We start from the raw sequence: 22,405 nt of genomic DNA on the forward strand, positions 1-22,405 counted from the left end.
AAATGTGAACTCCGTAACAGATACATCCGGTATGCTGAACATATGGAAAAAGTATTTTTAAGGCTACTGCTATATGTTGATGTTGTCGTTAGTTGTCGTTTGAACCGATCATGGATGACAATGTCGAGTGTATAACGCCCTGCCAAGAAGATATCAAAATGGCGATATCTACGATACTTAACAACAATAAAGCTGCGGAAGCAGATGGTTACTTGGTTACACGCATAAACTAATTGATGAAATTTGGCGTGCTGTGCTTGAAAAGGTCGACAAGACCATATGCTCCAACTACAGAGGTATGTATAAGCCTTCTTCCTATCACATACAATATTCTGTCAAGCCTGCCGTATGATCGATTAAAGGCTAAATTCAACGAGATAATTAGTCATTACCAGGGAAACCAAAATATGCAAATGCCTGTTTTTTGTGGTGCGTCGTATGGACACGTTTCAAGCCAATTTAAGAATTTTGGCATCGATTTGTTAGAGCATATTTTTGCATATTTTGCCCATAAGAGCATAAGAGCATAATTGCGACACTATTTCTATTCTTTCTGTTAACCACTAAACCAAAAAAAAAAAAATATTTGTTAGATATTTTCGAGAAAATTTTTTATATTTATTAAACCATTTTATACAATTTTAAGTCTAGGTCATTTAATAATAAAAAAGTGCAGGTTTCATTTAAAACAAATAAAATACATGTTTATGCATGTAAGGATGTGTACAAATATAATAGTTGTATACAATTTATAACAATTGATAACTAAATAAACAAATAGATTTATACTAAATACATATAAATTTGATTATTAGTTTAATCTAAATACATATGTAGTATGTACGGATGTATACAAAAGAATGTAAAATAAAAATGCCACTTCATTCATAATACTTTTGCAAATATTTTCAATGAATTTAAAAGAGGCAAAATTCAATTAAAATATTTTGTAAATGTTACGAAAAAGTATTAATAAATAAAGTGTTAGATAGAGTTATTGGCAATGATAAAATATTTACAATTTTACTATTGCACAATTGTAGAGAAATATCTTAAGAGAGATATTTAGGAAAGACGTGTAGGTGTAGTTAAGGACTATGATTTAATGCTTTAAAGTCTTTTCATTGATCTTATTTGTTTTAATTTATAATAGGAAATAAATATAGAAACCAAAGACTCATTCTGGAGGATCAGTAGTAGCACATAAAACGTATCACGATTAAACTTATTGAATAAGTAAACAGTAATAAACAATTTACAAATATTACAATAAAATAGTAATAATAAATTTACACTTAAGTTTTCTTCTAAAGATACAAAAATAAAAAATAAAAATAATAAAATTATAACAAAACAAATACTAGAATAGAAAACAATATCAAAATTAATTAATTACACACGTAAGTATACTAAAACTAAATTTTATTTTAATAGTCTATTTCCCGCAAATACATACGAACATAAACAGAACAAGATATCCACTTCCGCCTTCATATTTAAACTAGAAACAAATAAGAAAAGAGTAGAAATGCTAAAGGTCATTAACAAACTCGTCTAACAATTAAATAACAAGAAACCCAAAAGTACGGCGCAACAACGCAACGCTATGACCGCCGTCCAAGATTTAGATTCTTAGAACCTCATTTCGTTTCTACAGATTTTGTCGTAAATTTCTTTGGTAAGTGGCTCGTATTTGCCTTTCGGCGTTTGATAGTAGAGAGCATCACTGAGTTTATAAGGATCGTAGCCTTCCTTTTGCAAATCGACTTTGCGCAACTTAAATGTACCGGTAAGATCAATTTTTGTGAGGAAACGCAAGAATTGTGGTCTGGCATATGCAGGGAGAACCTTAGCCAAGTTCTGGCTAAATTTATCAAGATCAACTTGACCGTCTGGATCGTAGATGGCTGCCATACCGGCACGACCTTCTGTATTGGGAATATTAACGCCATAAACAATGGTATCCTTGTATCCAGCAACATTACTAACTTGAGCCTCTACTTCGCTAGTGGATACATTCTCACCCTTCCAACGGAAAGTGTCTCCTGTACGATCCTTGAAATACAGGTATCCCTTTTCATCAGCCACCAGAAGATCACCGGATAAGAAAGCCATGTCGCCCTTTTTAAATACATCACACACCACTTTTTTAGCTGACGCCTTTTCATCTACATAACCCAAGAATTCTCTGGACGGGTTGCCCTTGATGATTTTACCAATGAATACACCAGGTTCATTTGGTTTGCACAGCTGACAGAGTCCATCGGGGCCACGAATGGGTTCACCGGTATCGGGATCAGCACGAATAATCGAAATGGGATATATTTGGGGTAGAATTCTGGAGACAAAACCAATAGCACCAACTGTGTTGTCGTGATTCATAATATTGGCGTTACCTTCGGTGGCTCCATAAAATTCACCCACCTTGGCAATATTGAAACGTTCAACGAACTGAGGCCATATTTGAGGACGTAAACCATTACCGAAAATCAAACGGACTTTATGTTTGGTATCATTTTCCGATGGAGGAGTGGCCAAAATATAACGAGCCATTTCACCAATGTATTGACCAATCTGTCGAAGAAAGAAAAAGACACATTGTTATTTATATTAACAAAGGAATCTGAATAAAAAACTAATAATAGAATCAGATATGAAATTTATAAAAGTAGGATTTCAAATTTCCGATTGTATATCGATTGAATATGTTCAAAACTCTATCTCTATAGAACACAGGGCGCGTTTATTCTAATAGCCGAAAATTATTTTCTTTCATATAATTCGTCTTTAAAATTTTACATTTTTTGCGAATTTCTGTGCCCCTGGTAGGTTAGTGTTTTAGTCTGTGAGAGCGGAGGTCGTCGATTCAATTCCCACCAGAAACACTGGTAAAGGAACGCACAATGTGCTTGATGGAGCTCTAACTAACTAATTCAGACACAACAAATTTTGGAACGTACCATTACAGTCTATACTTGTTCTAAGTAGTTTGGGTTTGAGACCATTGATTTTCATCTGCTTTCATGATCGAGCCAAAGTATTGGTTAATTGAAAACTATTATTTAATATTTATAACATGGGTTCCAGAATTAATGGCAATTTAAATATTTGAAAAAAACATATTTTACAGGGAGTGTCATACAATTCATCTGATTAATCTGTAAACAAAAATTATACTTACCGTGCAATTAAATTTGACACAATCGGCAAAATAACCGGAAGCTGAAAACTTCTTACGTATGGCAACTGTTGAACCGAATATCATTGCTTGACCCATGCTCATAATACCACCAGCTGTATGATACAAAGGCAGTGGAGTATAGAATATGTCTTTCTGTTGGAAACCCAAGGTAAAGTGAATGCCAGCAGCAATGAAAAGATATCTGTAACAAAATACATTTGTAAATATATTTGATATCTATTAAACCAACAAGTTACTCACCGTGAATGAGAGATGACAGCAGCCTTAGGCAAACCTGTTGTACCCGATGTATAAATATATACCAATTTATCATGATGTGAAGGAGGTTCTACGGAGGAGGGCAGTTTATCCTTAGGGGCAGCTTCTAATAGCGTTGTCAAATCTTTTGCTGTACCATTAACCGGCTGATTAGCCTCGTTATTGAATTGATATAGGGAAATATTTGAAGGAAGTTCCTTTGAAATGTCATTCATAGCTTCTACAAAACCTTCGCCATAAATAAAGGCGGAACATTTGGCTACAGTGATGCTGTGCAACAGAGATGGGCCACGTAAATTAGTGTTAATAAGTGGTGTAATAACACCAATTTTCGACAGACCCAACCAGGTGCCAACAAATTCTGGACGATTTTCCAAAAGCAAACCAACAACATCACCCTTCTTGTAGCCATGACCATGGAAAACATTGGCTATGCGATTGGAGAATTCATTCAGTTGACGGAATGTCCATGATTGTGTTTCACTGACAATGGCAACCTTATCGGGGAAATTGGCAACATTTATTTGGAATATATCGGCAATAGTGAAATTTTTCTTCTCATATTTCTTAATCAGTGTCAACAACTTGACGTAGGCAAAGAGGGCTCTGTAAAGAAAAAAACAACAACAAACAATTAATTTTACATGCTTAACTAAGTTTAAATGGAAATTTATTTTTCTACAATTAAAATAATTATCAATTTGAAAAAGTCTTGTGTCTTAAGTGCTATTAATATTGGGGTTATACATACTTAATTGTTTAGGCACTTGAAAAATTGCATGTCTAGTAAATGAAAAATATTATTAAATGACCTTTTTAAATACCAGGCACTAGCACTTAGCAAAAATTAATATTGCAAGAACAGTTGCTTTGATCCATAAATTATTAAAATAAGAGAGATGTTCTAAAATTTTAAAAATCATACGTATGGAGTTCTAATAAATAGTAGTCAAACTTCAAAGATTTGAGTCAAATCGGATTTTTCTGCAGTTGCAAAGAAAATACTTTAAGCGCTTTAAGCCAAATTTTTTCAATGCCTTAAGATGGCTTCTAAATTGAAATTTAAAGTTATTAGATTCTAAACTTTCGAGGAAATGAACTACTGAGTGTTAAACGAGTTACAAATATTTTTAAATAAGTTTAATATTTGTGATTATTCCTCTAGTATAAAATCGAATTTAGTACAAGATAAATCTATATTAAATTACAATAATTTTTTTATTTCAAATAATTTATATCAATTAAATTACGTCTACAACTTATTTAAACCGCATGGATACATGCTCATATGTACATATGTATTTAAAAAACCACATTTCATAAAATAATATAAACCACCCTCAATCCCACAGACAATTGTGAATGAACTGATGATGCAAACGTCAAGTCATGTCAAGTCGACTAAACTAAATTTTATTATGCAACAAAAGCGCAATTTGATGCGATTTATAAAGCCTTTAGAGAAATCGTATTTACGGTATTTTTTGTTTGTTTGTTTGTTATTTTCATATTTATAATTAAATTACAATTATGGCCTTTTCAATGGATCTATGGGATGAGACGTTTTTGATACACAATTGACAGTGGCGTGACACTTTCGATCAATGTAGTGTCCGGTTAAGTATATTTTGACTGTTACACACGAAAAGATCTACGAAAACTTCATAGATAAACTGACAGATTGTATAAAAATTATACTTGTGTACGTGTATTTAAACGTGTAAAAATTAAAAATTCAAATCAACAATTAGTGGGTCAAGAAGGTAATAAATAAAATGTTTAGAGCAAATTACTCATGCCTACATGATACTTAGTACGATATCGTACAAATGTTTGTATGAAATCATATGATGATCATCTTCTTATACACGAAATATATATGTATGTATATAGTAAGGAATCATGTGAAATTCGTTCAAGTTTTATTGCAAAATAAATATGCAGAAATAATTACGAAATATAATATTGCATTTTCTGTTTTTTTCTGAGCTTATGAACTCATAATTGCAAAATACATTATTATCTTCACTCAGAGCAAAATTGTTCCTCCCGCGCATTATCACGTGATAATTATTTTTAACGATAGATATAATAATAAAGAAGTAAGAAAGTAGTTATGATAGCCTACACCAGTTATGAGTATATTTAACATGTTTAGCGATTTCATTGTTTATCATTAATATGGGATTTTACCTCAATTCCTATGCAGTTAAACCCAACTAAAATGAACCCCGGTGGACAGGTCAAATTTGTTCGTTATAAGCAAAGTTTGTAATAAGACGGGTGAAGTTTTTGTAGTACAAAAAAAATACCATTCATTTTATTTCTTCATATATGAATTCCATAACAAATTTTTGGAAGTTCGTTATAAAAAAAGTAGGGAATGAAAATGTTCGAATGAAACCGAGTTCGTTTGACTGTATATATTAATGATTTTTATTGACTAATTTTGTAATAGGTATTTTTTTGTGTGAGTATAGGGACAAACATTTATTTAAGCCGAAGCGGTACTAAAACTTATTATAAGTCAATTATGGGCATTAAAATCATTTCCCGAAAGGGATTTTGTACATAGTACTTTCATTACAAAGAAAATGATTCTTGGCTGATTAGTATTCATTAAGGTGGATATACGACTAATAGGTTAATGCGTTACAAACATATGCACAAACACATAATAACCGTCTCAATACAGTTGTGAAGAAAGGGTATAATTACTCATTTAATTGGCAATTAAATGTCAACTATTAATCAGATTAGTTAATCTAAAAATCTAATGTCAATCCCCTTTAATGTTTTTCAGTACAAATTTAAACTTTGCAGTCACTGTTTGCTATCAAAACAATGCATGTTTTATAAAAAAGAAGAAGACAACTGTAAGTGTAATATAAAAATTAACGAAAACTTAAATTGAAAACAAAAAAATTGTATTTTGAAGTCTCCATAATTAATACTAATCAATAAATAGAACATTTTTAATGTTTAATTTTTAAAAATTGTAATAATTTTTTTGTATCAGCTGTTTACACTTTTGCATTTTTTGTTCAAGTTTAAACCACCTCCATTGGGAGCTTAAACTAACAAACAATATTAATTAAATATTGGCTCTTATATGGTTTAATCTGCTGATTAATTGATTATAAAGAGAAGTTAAAGTGATGATTGACTTGCTAGCTTTCCGACTAACAATATTGTAATAGGCGTTAAGTCTATATTTTAAAGACGACAGATTGTACTTTCAAATGACATAACAAATTTTATAAATAAAGATGTTATTATGTCTTAAATATGGGCAAAACCGGTATTTATAAATTTTAGGAAAATTCGAGTTCAGAGCAGCGCAATTGTTGACAAAATTTCGTGATTTCAGTTTTCCAAATATTGTTGACCTGTGTAATAATTAATTAACTTCTCTCTTTACTGAGAAGACAAACACATGTAAACTTAAGTAAACCAGTTAGGCATGGAATTTTTCCCAGTCTAAATAAATATTAGTTTTACAGTCTGAAATTACTATTAAATACATTAAATAATTTATATCTACATATTCAAATGTATATTTTGTTTATCTTTTATAAATTTAAATGATTTATACATATTTTCATCGTCATATTTTTGTGTGATTTTTTAATTCCGGTATGAGTTCAAGGTCACCTAATAAATCAATTCATTCGATTTAAAAATATTTTTATTAAATTTGTTTACATTTCTTCTTTAACGTTGTGTGAATTTTATCATTAGTAAGCCACAAATACACGCACCAGACATTTATTCAATACAAATCAATACAAATAAACATTTCAATTCATCACAGACAGTGTGTGAACAACAAAATGTGAACATAATGAAGTTCAACTAATAAAAGAATTTTAAAATATAAATATTTGTTTTTAATTTTGTAAAATCATAATAATAACGAAATAGCATTATTATTTCAACACTAACTTATACAAAACGGTTCAAAATCACCCTCTGATTTTGCTCTAGTCGTGTCATTATCCCTTATACAAGTCCACTACTAATAAATTTTTAATGTCATATACACATGTATGTATAAACATGTAACTGCCCATACTAGACAATCTTCAGGATATTTCTCATAAATAGAGAACTATTATTTACTTAGTTTGAAAGGAGTATGTATATACATATCTACATCAAAACCGAAGAAATACGCCTAGGCCTCTATCGATCCTGTTGTGAGCTCCTTTACCAGTGCCTCAGGTGGGAATAGAATACACCGGTATACCTGACTAGAACACTAACCACTAACCTACAGGAGGATACGACAGTTAGATATCAATATTTTAGAGGAATTTGGGGGAATCCTTCCCCCACTAAATTAATGCACATTTTAAAAATTAAGTAAAATTTTTGAATAATTGTTAACTTTCTTATAGGTAATTTTTCCCCACAAAAATTTATTAAATGTGAGATCAGTAGTAAGGGTTATTTCTATAAATGAGAGTAATAAGTAAGAATGGCTACTATATGGGCAATTGCATCTCAAATGACTCAACTCAAAAAATCGATTTCGATGAAATTTGCACCAAGGTTAGTACTATTAGATAGTAGGCCAGACACTCTATCGGTCCAGAACTGCCGGACTTAGTGGGGGTCCGGTTTTTATTCAAATGAGTGTAACTTTTGACCTATTGGTCCTAGCAAAAATTTTGCAAAGGAGTTCAGATAGCTATTTCTTCATTGTTTCTAATTTTTTTTATTTTTTTTTTTTTTTTCAAAAACTCCCCTTGTTGCAAATTTCAAATCGAAAGACATCGATTTTAAAAGTTGGGTTACTTGACACGAAATTGCCCCTATATTTAAACACAAATATTAGGATTTATACAATTGGCCATTACATGTATGTATGTATTTATGGTGATTAAATTTTACGTTTTTATGCAAAAAAATAAAAAAATAACAAACAACAAAAAGGCAAACGAAGAAAAAAACTAGAAATTTAAATTAAAATCATGTTTTAAGCGTATGCGATTTGAATATTAATGACGTTTTTGTCATGATAATACAAAATATTGTGTTCTATTGCGCTAATAGTCAATTTAATATGTCTGCTTCGCTTGTATTAAGTGTCAATGTGTGATATCAATGACCATTAGGTATTCCGTACCTACATATACATTAATACGTACGTTTTTCAAAGTCAAGGTTCCAAACACCACTTTAACTAGGAAGTATTTTTTTATTGTTATGTTTTGGAATACACGTACATATATTTTAATTGTTTATTTGTTCGATTAGTTTGTTGCTTTTATATGGAAAATATAGTGCAGTCAATGCTCTCTGAGGTTTTGGTAAAATTTCATTCATACACCAAATTTATGTCTAATTAATTGACATAAAAATGTATATAAAAGTCATTGCATTTACTTATTAATTATTTTTTTTAACTAAAACGGTACGTGTTAAGTTCTATATTTATGCATTATTTGTTTTATTGAATTAATAATAATTTATAGTTAAATACATTGCACATTTATTGTTTAATTGAATCATTAGTTTTCTGTTTCATATTTATATACGACTTAATTCACTTTCAGCAGTTTTGTTTTCAGGGGCACTTTCGTAATTAAAAATTCAAGTCATAACTCACTCACACTCATAAATAGACAGGGGAAATTCAATTATATATGGTTCGACTCTACTGACCTACAGAACAATGTTCTAACACAAACATTAATGATGACTCAAATACATACATACATTATTATAAACATTGTATATATGTATCATGTACGTATAATTAAGGGTATTATATTTACAAATACTATATAGACATTTGATTAATGTTACAAAATGCGTCTGTTTTAAGGAAATATTGAAACTGTAGTTTATTTAAAACTTTTATTAGGCAACATCACGATTATTTGTATATATTTTTTTCAATAAACCTAAAAAATGAGCAATAAATTTGAATAAACTTCATTTAGAACGCAATTTTAAAAACAATTACTTTTGCATTAGTAATGAAACAATTTAAAAATAACTGGTTAAATTATTAATAGGTAATAACATTTTAAAAGCTGTCAAATTTAAAGTTGACTAATTAAAAGTTCTTAGGAATTATAAAACTGTATATGTAGTTAGAGCGGTTTTTAAGTTGGCAATTAAATGTCAATTAATAAACAGATTAGTTAATCTAAAAATAAATGTAATCTTATGTTAATCCCCTTTGATGTTTTTGAGTACAAATTTAAACTTCGCAATATTGCCACACAAATCAATAGGGAACGTCACTGTTTGCTATCAAAACAAAGCATGTTTTATAAAGAAGAAGACAATTAGAAGTGTAATATGAAAATTAACGAAAACTTATATTAAAAACAAAAAAAAAAAAAAAACAAACAAAAAGTGTCCATAATTTATACTAATCAATAAATAGAACATTTTAATGTTTATTTTTATAAAAATTGTAATAATTTTTTTACATCAGCTGTTTACACTTTTGCATTGCTGAAGTTTAAACCACCTCCACTGGGCGCTTAAACTTGAAAACAAAATTAACTAATTCCCAGCAAAAAAGAACTTTCGAAGAAGCGAAAAATTAGTAGAATTTACTCTATAATAATTGATACATGTTATTCTGGAAGTACTCCATTTTATTATTGCTGGGTTGAGTGCTTAAAAACAACTATCGAGGATTAATTTTAATTTAATAGCTAATAGTTCACCTAAAGATTTGACCTTAAAGTATAATAAATTACACTGCGGTAAAAAATCACAACAAAAAACAAGCAGGAAAGTGTAGTCGGACATGACCGACTATATGATAACCTACAACAGTAATAGAAAAGTACTTCGAAAAAATCACTTTTTCCTGAGCATTAACAAAGGTTTCCGCGCAAATGACTTAAAGTTTTCGTTATTTACTCGAAACAATTTTTTAATACAAAATCGGACATTTTTGATATAAACAAGAGTAATTGTTTGATCCACGATTTTGGTTATAATGTATATTAACTATACAAATATTTAAATTTTAAAATATGTAAATCCTTAACAGTCAACCAAAGAGAGGAAATCTGACCCTTTTTTCCACACATGTGAAATATTTTGCAAAAATTCATACAAAAAGGTAATTTTCCCTGGTAACACTGATATGCATATTAAAATTATAATTTATAAGCCATAAATTATAAATATTAATACATAGTTAGTCAGTGAACTTTGTGTTTGATAGTATGAACCACTAAATAATATCGGACAAAAACAAAAAAAAAAAACTAATCGATCTATTGATAAGACGACTTTCGCAACGTAATGTCAAACTATTCAAAACAATAGATAATGCAGTGTAATATAATTATAATCCTCAATGTGTCAAACATAAACTTATGTACATAAACTTTAATCAATTATTAATAAATACTAATTATATTTAGAATGTATTCCTAGTGAATAGACAGACACAACTGTACAAATTTGGACGAAAGGAACGGAACACGTGGATAATAATGCTGGAATACTTTCTGTGTTATTGCCAAATATCTTGGAAGCGATGTCATTCCAGATATTTCATCCGTCAGGAACACTGATTGGAAAATTCTAAGAAACTACCACCAAGAAAATGTGGTTAACTGCATTATATCTTTATATAAGGTTTTTTCTCGCCAACATTTTCCATTAGCGGCACAGATGTTCTTTTTGGGCTCTGATGTAATATACATCCTTCTTTCAATCCGACCTAACCTAATTATAATTTAGTTGATCATAAAGTCAAATTTTTTCAAATTCAAAGGTCACACACTAATTTTTTTTCATTTTGTGCAAAATTTGCGTATGTCCAAAATTATTTCAAATATTCATGATCTAATATGCAGTTTTGAAAACATATTTGTAGAGACACCATATGTTCTACTTAAATTGTGAAACATTATTTTGTGTTTTTAATAATTTTTAATTAAAACTAATTTATAAATTTGTTATTTCGCCTAAAATAATTATACGTTTGTAAGTATATTTGCTCTGAATTAAAATCCATTGCTGGTGGTCAGTTCATTGAACTTGATGATAAACATGATAAAAAGAAAATGTGCATTATATATTTTAAAATGTTTTTGCTGTATATATGTATATGTATGTAAAAATAGCTCAATTACTTCAATAGTAGCATAAATCAAAAAATCTGATTTTGGGGTAAATGTTTTTAAACAATCCAGCTGTTCGCCAAGTAGTAATTAGACATTGGTGAAAATAATTTCTAGTTCATGTAAGTATATCCCGAATGCGTCCTTTGTAATGCGGAGAGGAAGTCAATTGTCACTTCAGTGTTCTTGAAAGTAGACAGTTAAAACATTTTCTTTAAAATAGGCATGATTAATCGAAAACAGAGTAAATTTCCCATTTGTAATCAAAAGTAATTTCTAGTTACTGTCTCCAAAGATTTAGTTTACTTCTTCCTAGGACAACCCCATGTTAAAATGGGGTATCGTGGTTTATCCTGTGGTAATTCGAAATGGTAGATGGTCTTCTTAATGTATTGAAATCATGAGTTTTGGAAAAGCTAAATAAATTTGATAAATTTTAATGTGGTAAATGTTTTGGGATATCCGAATTTTGTGTTATAACGTTATTTAAATAAATTAGCGACACGCATAATATGGATACATACATAGTATATTAGAGTGTCCGTGGAAAAGAAATTAAAAAAAATAATAAAATTTAAACGATGCGTATTTATGAGCTCAAAGAAAAAGTATTACACGTTTTTTTAATATAAATTTGGTACTTATTTCTTATATTTTTAAAGCCGTATACCCTGCAATATCATTGAAATACATGCTGCATTTGGATAATCCAAAACTACTCCCCTGCTAACATTATTGGAGTACATGTTCCGCTTAGTGGCCCTATGTGATGCAGGCATGGATCATGTTTATTTTTTCGATAACACAGGACCATGTTGCGTAGTGCTGTAATATTCTACTACTTTTGATTACTCAATACTACTCAATACTTTTTGTTTGGGTACTCAATACTACTCGATACTTTTAACGGTTTTATTTTAAATTAAAAACGAGGAATTTTTAATTTTTTTTAAGTAAAGTTAGACCAGACATCACACCTCTTTTGAGACATTTTATTTTTTTAGATAGCGTCGATAAATATTTGTAACTTTTTAACTATTATTGCAGTGTTTAAATTATTTTTACATTGATTTGATATTGCTAAGAGTTGCATTTCTAATAATGATATGATATCTGTATTAGATGTAGAGCTGTATTTTTTCACATCATAGCCGTTAAATTAAAATAAGTTAAATCCATATACAAGTCTGAAAGTATTGAGTAACTACTTTTTAGTATTGAGTACCCAAAAAATAGGGCAAATACTCGATACCCACTACTCAATACTTTAACAACACTAATGTTGCGGATCATGTACTTCCATCATTTTAGCAAGTGAGTAGTTTTGGGATTACTCTTATGTAATTCATGGATAGATTACGTGGTCCCCATCTGGGATGTATGTTATTTTCATATATTTGGATTATTTTTGGACCAGTCCTAATCCTATGAGGAGTACTCCTTACACGCATGTGCGGAGTAGTTGCACATTATCTACCAAACATAATCAAATAACCGAACAAGAGTAATTGGATTGAATACCCTAATATGTATGTATGTATGTATGTATATATGCGACATTCGTTTTGTTTATTTTTAAGACACAATTTTATTTTTGTCTATAAAAATGTATATTAATAATGTCGTTTTTTTTACTTTTACCAGTTTCTTTTTAATCTATTTTATGTTTTTTTTTAATTTAAACCGTGTGCTGTGATTAATGTAAAAGAAAAAACAAAAATTGTTCTAGAAATTTCAAAATTTAAACTAGTTTCTATAAACACTATGAATGGTCGATAATCGCAATCAAAAATATTTTAAATAATTCAAACAAACAAAATATAAAATGTAGACTATTAGCATTTATCGAATGCCCTACAGTATGAGCGAAGTTATACCAAGTTTATTTAAACGTTTTGCACCCTTAAAGGGTTTCTAAATAAGAACTTTGTTTTCCAACTTATGAATTTAAAAAATCACTTATTTACTGCAAGACTGGAGTAATGAGCAAAATGGCCTTGAATATTTAATGACATTTTACTACTAGATGAGAAAACATGAGTTTTAGTTTTTGCGTTTACAACAAAAAATCGATATAACACCGAAAATAATACACATGCACCACGTTCTTCAAAAATCCAAAATTTTGCATTATGCTGGTCTTAGCAATAGTTGAAGTGTTCCTCAAAAACTTCTTGGATCTTTAAAAGTTATGGATGGATACTTCATTTGTCAAAACGATTAAGGTAGAGGTAAGATATTGCACTCCTCACTTATTAGAGACATTCATAATAATGATTTCACGACGGACTATCAAGAGACCCTCATTCCTATCACTTTGTGAGCTCACTATGGATCAGCTAACCCCGTTTTAATAGCATTAGGCCATTTAATAGCATTAGGCCATTACACTGGATTTCTTTTACGGGAAACATCCGAAAAAATATGTAATGATTTCAAAATTCCTCATTCCCTAGAATTTTACTATAGTATCTCAAAAATTATAGTTAAGTTAGAATGTTGAGGCAGTCGGCCAATGACCAGTTGGGCCCTAATGATACCGTTGTGTTACTCTGTAACGGATCCTGCGAAAAACCCCATCTATAGCACATTAAATGTACGTGTTTGACATGGTATTAAACCATCCAGAGACACGAATGAACTATCTTATAGGTGTCGATATTAGAGAGAGCCACAATTTATGCAGTTTTGGACTACCTATAAACTCAGTCCTGATATGAACGAATGAACGATTCTATCTTATATGTGTCCATATTATAGAGAGCCGCAAATTCATGCAGTATTGGACTGCCTAGCGCGGTCTGGTCATTCTTGATGTCGAGTAGTAATTCAGCGATGGTCAGCTGGATTAGAGATTTACAGCATGAAAGTGGGACACCAATTAATGTGTCAGGTCCCCTATGTAAAGGCAGGGACCAGTTTTTGCTAGTTCGTTCGCAGTTTTATTCCCGGGTACATTAGAATGACCCGGTATCCATAGCAGTTGCAGGTACGAATGGTTCGCTCTTCAAGAGAAATCCGACATTCTTGAACCAGTCTGGATGTCGTATAGACACCAGATATAAATTTTATGGCAGGTTTGCTGTCAGTACAAATATTATCATTGTATATCCTATAGTACTTCATCCAGTTAACCGCTCTTTTTATAGCTGAGATTTCTGCCTTTAAAACGCTGCAGTAGTCATTTAACCTAAAACACACCGCTTTATTTAAGCGAGGTATAAAGAAGCCGCAACCTACGCCCGTAGAGGACTTGTTTCCATCAGTATAGATGTCAAGTGTTACACGCCCTAATAAGGATGGTTCGTTTGACATCTTGACATTTAATCTTTTATCCGGAAGGAGCGTGGGGGGCAGTAATCGAAATTGCTTGCCATCAGATCGGCGGGCAACCAGTGCATAAAGGTAAAAAACTCTTGTGATGGCGTGCTAAGGATCACACCAGTGATCATTAGTGCAGAGGCGCGCATTATCCCCTCAATATGATTGCAATAGGTGGATTTTTCCAAAGTCTTCCACCAGACACCATACATCAGAATAGGCTTTATAACCATGTCAAAGATCTATTGGGACTAATGAATGCCTCAGTTCTTACCAATGGCTTTCCTACTTGCGTAAATCGCGATAGATGCCTTAGAGGCCCTCGCTTTGATATTCAGATTCCATAATAATATGGTTAATTTCCGTAAGGTGAGGTATACCGGAAATTTGAATCAGGAAAATCAAAAAATGATGCAAAACTGTATTTTTAATTATTTTCTTATAATTTTTGGTTTCCCACTAATCAATAAAGGTCGGGAATTTGGAAACCCTAATTACAGCGAATGTATTAATTAATTTTTTGTAAATAAATACACACTCTTACTACATTTATAATTTAAAAAATAAAAACATTTTCAAGCAAGACGAAGCACAATTAAGAACTTTGTTTCGTGTTCATAGCATTTTTGTTTTTTTTTTTTTCGATTTTTTGCTAAAATTATTTAAACCTCATTATAGAATTGTACTTTGATCTTTAATTTAAGCAGTCGTTTCTACATTTTATGCTATAACTAAATACTGCTGCTTAAATGCGTTGAAACGAACGTATTGATAAGATTGAGAATTATAAAAAAATAAACGGTAGTTTAGTGCAAATATCTATGTATATACTTTTTGACAGCGATTTTGTGTTTATGACTTTGACCAAATTCAAACAACGGATATAAAATATTAGTTAGTTAACCACTTGTTAATATTTTTTTGACTTTCGCAAATTTTAATAGATAAACACATATTCACAAGACCGTAAATAATTACCACTTCTGTTTCTGAAATATGTTTAGTACAATTATATCAACAAAATCAATGGGGATAAGAAATATCAACTAAAGTATTTGTTTATACAGTCAGGATGATAATTATAGATACAAGTCGGTTATTAGATTTAATGTTTTTTATAATTCATCAATCATTAAAGTAAAATGTACTACACAAATTCTTATTGTATTTCTGAACTTTTTAATTGTATTTCAGAAATTTCTAATTATATTTCAGAAATTTCTAATTATTTAATTTATATATTATGAATCGAGAAATAATAGGTATCTGTGGTTTTTATCACAACATGGTAATTTAAAACTCAAAATTATCGCAACTACGTGCGATCGAATGTAAACATGATGGATACAAATAACAATCACTCAAAACTACACACATTTACACATTTTTATATACATACATATTTATGTATTTTTGTATATTCACATTAAAAATACTCATTATTCATTCATTAAGTTACAATAACACAGTAAGATTTTAACATATTTTGTTTACGATCTCACGGAAGATCATCTAAATGAAAGAGTCACTTTTTGAAGTTTTGTTTTTGATGTTAATGTGTTGTGTTTTTCCCTTGATATTCCTCAGTATGTGTGGATGTATCTGTATATAAGATTATCACATCTCAATTTTTTCGTGTGTAAAAACCACAACAGTACAGTAATTACAACAAAAGGTAAAGAAGTAGAAATACCAACAACAATTCTTGCTGTCATTGAACTAAATATTAAATCCATATTAGTTGCAGGGTTTGTGTTTAATATTCTTGTTTTATTATTTGTTTTGCTAACGTCATTCAAGTTTAAAATTTTTCGAAAAGTTTCTTATTTTTACGAAATTTGACACCTCAAAAATTGACTTTATATGTTAAAACCGCTAATTAAATATCAAATTAAAAAAAAAAAAAAAAGTAAATGTATGTACTTGTACACAATTTTGTTCAAATTGTCTTCTACTTTAACCGAAAATAGAAAAAAACAGATTTAAATAAATGTTGGGAAATAAGTATTTAAGAGAATGGATGGTAATAAATAAAAAAAACTTACGTTAAATCTCGTTTAGCTGTTGCACCGGCTATATAAAACCATCGCCAACCTGGTTTCGTTAGCAAGATCACCAGCAGAGCGATGAGGAGTGCGGGTAAACCGAATGTCCAACCCATGTAGTACCAAATAAGCGTTACAATCGCGGCTAAAAGACCAACACCAACCGTCGCTAACACGACTCGACAAAGAACTGAAGAGCGCTGTGATTGTGATTGCGATGAATGGCCGGAGAGATTATTTTGCACGTCTGTTGTGTTTGTGCTATTCATACGATCGTTGCTGTGTTGGTGTTGGTATTGATCGTGTTGTTGTTGTTTATCGTCTTGTTGCTTTGTGGACACGTTCGTCAGTGTTGCAATGGAACAGTCATTTTTGTCGGTAAGACCGTTTCGTTTCACATCGATGTCGATAGTAATGTGCGAATTCGAATTCGCCTTATCGACTCCACTGGCATTGGTAGTTTGTTGTTGTTGCTGTGGTGAGAAATAATAAAAGTGATTGTTTTGTGACAAATATTCGTATTCTTTAACATTTGATAATGTATTGTGACGGCTGTCATAAATGTTGTTGTTGTTATTATTATTGATGTTATTGTTATTATTGTTGTTGTTATTAGAATGACTGCGAAACTTGCGATAGCGTCGTACGGCTAAATGATGTCACAAAATGGAATGCGGCGAACGACGCATTGGCAAATAATAGTTAATGCTCGAGCGAAATAAAAAATTTCTTATTAGCATACTTTTAGGATGTTTTTCGTTTTCTTTTAAACCGTTGTTTTCTGTTTTTCTTTATTATTTGTATTATGTGATGTACTTTATTACTTTATATATGATTTCTTTAATAACTAACGCATAAAAATATTCCTTCTATTCTGCAATAGTTAATGTTAAATCCTTTGTTTGTTTGTTTACTGTTGGTGTTAAAAATCAATATGTATACATACAGATTTAATACCTAAACATCAACGATTTTTGTTTATATTTTATTTCATTTAGATAACAGCTTGTTTAATTTTTTCCACATTATAAAACATGTAAATTACTAAGTTAATACCACTTTTTGATTTTATTTTTGCTAAAATTATGTGTTTATAATTAATTCTCTTTCCCATCTATTCAATTATTTCTGTAGTATATTATTGATGTTCAACTAGGGCGAATTTATATAAGGAAGGTGGTGTTATTCAATCAGCTGATAATTTTTTTCACTCGACTCGTGTACGCCCAGCTGTCAGAGTTTTTTACAGTTAACATTTTTATTTGAAAATATTTCCGTTAAAACTGTGAAAAACATTTTGTCAAAATAATATGTCTGTTTCCGTATTTAAATTTCAATGTATTTTGTTTCTTTATTTAACATATGTAATAAACAAGTTACAGCTTGAGAGAGCAAATTTAATGCCTGCCCAAAGCGGTTTATGTAAATTCTCCTTGAGTGTTACAGTTAAAATGAAAAGTCGACTTTCAGCACTTTATGAAAAGTTGATTTTCCAACATTTTGCTCTATAATTCGACTAACAATTTAGAAATTGACAACTTTTATCACAGCATACTTTAAATTTGCTATTTTTGACAACATACTTAGGAGCCCTATTACTATCAATTATTATTTCTGTTTTACAAGGCGAATTTACATAAGGTGGTGGCAGTTCTGCAGCAACGAAATTACCAAGTATTTTGTTATAATATTTCGTACTCATTGCTAGTGAGTAACCGCAGTCTAAAACAGTACGCAAACGAATTAAACAAACCAAAAATGTTTAAGAAATTTTGAATTTTTATCAAAAATAAACATTTAGGGAGGTATTTCGTAAATCCCCTGCGTTGAACGCATCACCTACACTTCACATTAAAAAGTTAACGCTTTATCAAAAAAAGTAAATAATTTAAAATTATTTTACAAATCACATCGTTATTGCGTTGGGTTATCACCTTTAACGACTGAATTGTGTCTCGGATTTAAATTATTAATTATAAAATTTCAAAGCGAACGCCTGAATAAATTAGGTGTTCGATATGAAGTTTCAAGTTGTATTTTTCAGGTGATGCGTTTTATAAAATATCAATTTCTATACATTTTTCACAAATAACGAAGCTTGTTTACTTGTTTCAACGCAAAAAATCAGTGTTTTACAAAATACAAATTTAAAAATTGATAGGTGAAGTGAGGCGTAGGGATTTACGAAATTAGGCCCTAAATGAAATCTTTAATTCATGTTGGGTAATTTTCAAAGTGGAATTTTTGTTTATGTTACAATATTCTGGTTCAGTAAAGTACAAGATATTCCACAAACGACTATTTTGTCATAAGTATTTTTTCCAGAATAAACACATTCATATATTACAATAAATGTATGAAAAATAAAATAGTCCACGACATAGGACGCATGTGGCGTCTTCTGGGTAAATAACACACATGGGTTTTGTTATAAAAAATGTTCAGGAACAGATTTTTTAGTTAATAATGTTATTTAGAGGGTGTATTTATAAAATATAAATCAAATTTGGTTAATTTTATAATATTCGATAGAAAAAAGTAATATTAAAAAATATCATCTGATTGAATAATAACAACTTATGTAAATTCGCCTGCTTTTTATCTCAACTGACGACTAGGGTTCTATAGTTGAAACGAAAAGTCGACTTTTCGACTTTTTGCATTTAGTTAAAAGTCGACTTTTCGACTTTTTCCATTTTATGAAAAGTCGATTTTTCGACTTTTCGACCTTTTTCATTTATTTAAAAGTCGACTTTTAGACTTTTCGACTTTTAGTATTTTATAAATGGTCGACTTTTCGACCTTTCGACCTTTCGACTTTTTCCGACTTTTCGACTTTTTCCGACTTTTCGACTTTTTCCGATTTTTCGACTTTTTCCGACTTTTTTCGACTTTTCGACTTTTTTCGACTTTTCGACTTTTTTCTACTTTTCGACTTTTTTCGACTTTTTCCGACTTTTCGATTTTTTACGACTTTTTGACAATTTTCGACTTATTTCGACTTTTTTTTACTTTTTTGAGTTTTTCCGACTATTTTAGAGTTTTTGACCTTTTTTCCACTTTTTTAAAATTTTCGACTATTTTCGACTTTTCGATTTTTTCGACTTTTTCCGACTTTTCGACTTTTTCCGACTTTTCGACTTTTTCCGACTTTTCGACTTTTTTCGACTTTCTTCGACTTTTTTCGACTTATCGACTTTTTTCGACTTTTCGACTTTTTTCGACTTTTCGACTTTTTTCGACTTTTCGACTTTTTTCGACTTTTATTTACAAAGTCGACTTTTCGACTTTTTTCGACAAAAAGTCGATTGTTCGATTATTCGAAAGTCGATTTATAGAACCCTACTGACGACTATCAGAGACCTGCGCCGAACGAGTGAGAGCAGGTGAGCTTAGTCGCCGTTTATGTTTGGAAGTCACCGCCTATGACATATACAACATGTTCTTTAGTGATTTCGTTAAATTTTTGAATTTAAAAAATTACCATTGTTATTTGAAACAATGAAGTGTATTAAGAGTTATTTTGTTATTAACAGGTTATTATTTCTATTAAACTCATATTCTAAAATATTAAATAATTATGTTGTAAACATTATCATACTCGACCTCCTGAACTGTTGAATGAAATGTTACTAGATTTTAGCTATTTATACCCTACACCACTTTAGTGGGGAGGGTATATTGGATTTGTGCTGATGTTTGTAACATACAAAAATATTCGTCCTAGACCCACCTTAAAGTATACCAATCGGCTTAGAATCGTTTTCTGAGTCGATTAAGCTATGTCCGTCCGTCCGTCCGTCTGGCAGGCTGGCTGGCTGTCCATGTAAACCTTGTGCGCAAGGTACAGGTCGCAATTTTCAAGATAATTGGATGAAATTTGGCACGCACGTTTTATTTGACCCAAGGACGAAGCCTATTGAAAATGGTTGAAATCGGTCCATTATTTCACCTAGCCCCCAAAGAACAGAACCCCCCGAAAAGGGCTTTTGAGCTCATAATTTTGTTAAAATTACAGATATATCGATAAAATGCGGCACAACTAAGTTTTATAGAAGTCTGGATGACCCTGCCAAATTGCATAAAGATCGGGCCCCATTTGACCCTAGCTCCCATACAAAGTCCCCTTCAGAAAATTACTTGAATGTCCCAAATTAACTTATAAACACAAATATCGCGATGAAATTTAGCACAATAAAATATTATGTAAATATAAATATATTCACAAAATTTTATCGGGCTTGGTCCATATTTGCCCCTAGCCCCCATATAAAGCCTCTTTCAGAAAATTAGGTTTTCATCCATAAATTGCTTAAATGTATCGGAACAAGGGAATATTGAAGATAAATGCTTTATTATGAAAAATAAATCACATTTAATATTCATAACTGGTGTAGGGTATCATATGGTCGGCCACGCCCGACTATACTTTCTTACTTGTTTTTTTTTTTGGGTTGAATTGTTACCCGGCAGTATTATTTAACCTTATTTATTTAATGTACCACTTAGGGTTACCCCTATCCTGCCAGGTGACTAGCTATTTTAACATGTGCTTGTCCTACGAGGAAATCAATCGTCACCTCACAGATTACGAAGAGACAGACAAAAAACTTAAGTTTGTTTTTAAGTGTCCACTCTCTTGCTTACAAAGGGGACACTAAAGTGACGATTATCTACACCCTCGTTTACAAAGAGTACATCTGTGACAAAAGACGAATTAGAATCAATTAGGTAGTTAGACAATAGTGGAAATCTCTTTCAGATGCATTGACTCTTTGTCGTACTACTGGGTACATATACATTTTCTTTACAAATACATATGGGAAATTTTATTTTTATTTTAGATTACATTTTTTAGTTTCAGCTTAATTTTGGAAATGTTTTTTTGCCGGATTTTGATAAAAAATATTCACGAAAAAATAATTGTACTTCTAAGATGTCAGATAATGTTCGTACAAAGTTGCGTACAGTGGTATAGAAATACAAAAATAGGGAAATAATTATGTGTCTTCTAAACAGTTTATCAAATTCTAATGAAATTTGACATGCGTAACGATAAAGTGTTGTCGAGTTTAGGATTTGAACATCATGGGGCCACTAGGAGAGCATTCAAGGGAAATTGTTTGGGTTTTAGTTTGGTCCATTTAGAAATTTTTCAGATTATTTTGGAATTTATATGTCATTTATATTACATTAAGAGCCGTTTGGCAGACCAAAAAATAATCAAAATTTTAATTATTTTTCACGCCATAAGCTAAAAATGTCGGAATTTGACACCCATTTCGAAAAGATTGCAGAATTTTTTTTTACATATTGTACTGAGATCAAGATTTTCAATCGCTGTTAGGGAACTGAGTACCTTTACAAAAAAACATTTTTTATTTTTCTCGTATTAAGTACATTAAAACGCATAGTTTAAGATGCGTTTTAATCATTATTTATGCGGACTTTTGACAAAACCACTTATTTGA

At 30.6% G+C, this 22,405-nt stretch overlaps 1 protein-coding gene across 1 annotated transcript in view; it reads right to left on the reverse strand.

Annotated features, from left to right (window-relative positions):
• Positions 1 to 596: 596 nt before the first annotated feature.
• The window catches only part of LOC119613982 (long-chain fatty acid transport protein 4-like), a 51,987-nt gene continuing 30,178 nt past the window's right edge, over positions 597 to 22,405 (reverse strand). Inside the window, exons 2-5 of the mRNA XM_037970064.1 lie at positions 16,935 to 17,407; positions 3,443 to 4,066; positions 3,182 to 3,383; positions 597 to 2,574 (exon numbers count right to left, since the gene is read on the reverse strand). Coding sequence (XP_037825992.1) covers positions 1,633 to 2,574; positions 3,182 to 3,383; positions 3,443 to 4,066; positions 16,935 to 17,407 — 2,241 coding nt within the window. The 3' untranslated portion in view covers positions 597 to 1,632. The remainder of the gene's footprint in view (positions 2,575 to 3,181; positions 3,384 to 3,442; positions 4,067 to 16,934; positions 17,408 to 22,405) is intronic.

Source organism: Lucilia sericata, unplaced genomic scaffold (genome assembly GCF_015586225.1).
Source record: "Lucilia sericata isolate MDLA Ls3-8-SP2 unplaced genomic scaffold, ASM1558622v1 Contig000042F_arrow, whole genome shotgun sequence".
NCBI lineage: Eukaryota > Metazoa > Arthropoda > Insecta > Diptera > Calliphoridae > Lucilia > Lucilia sericata.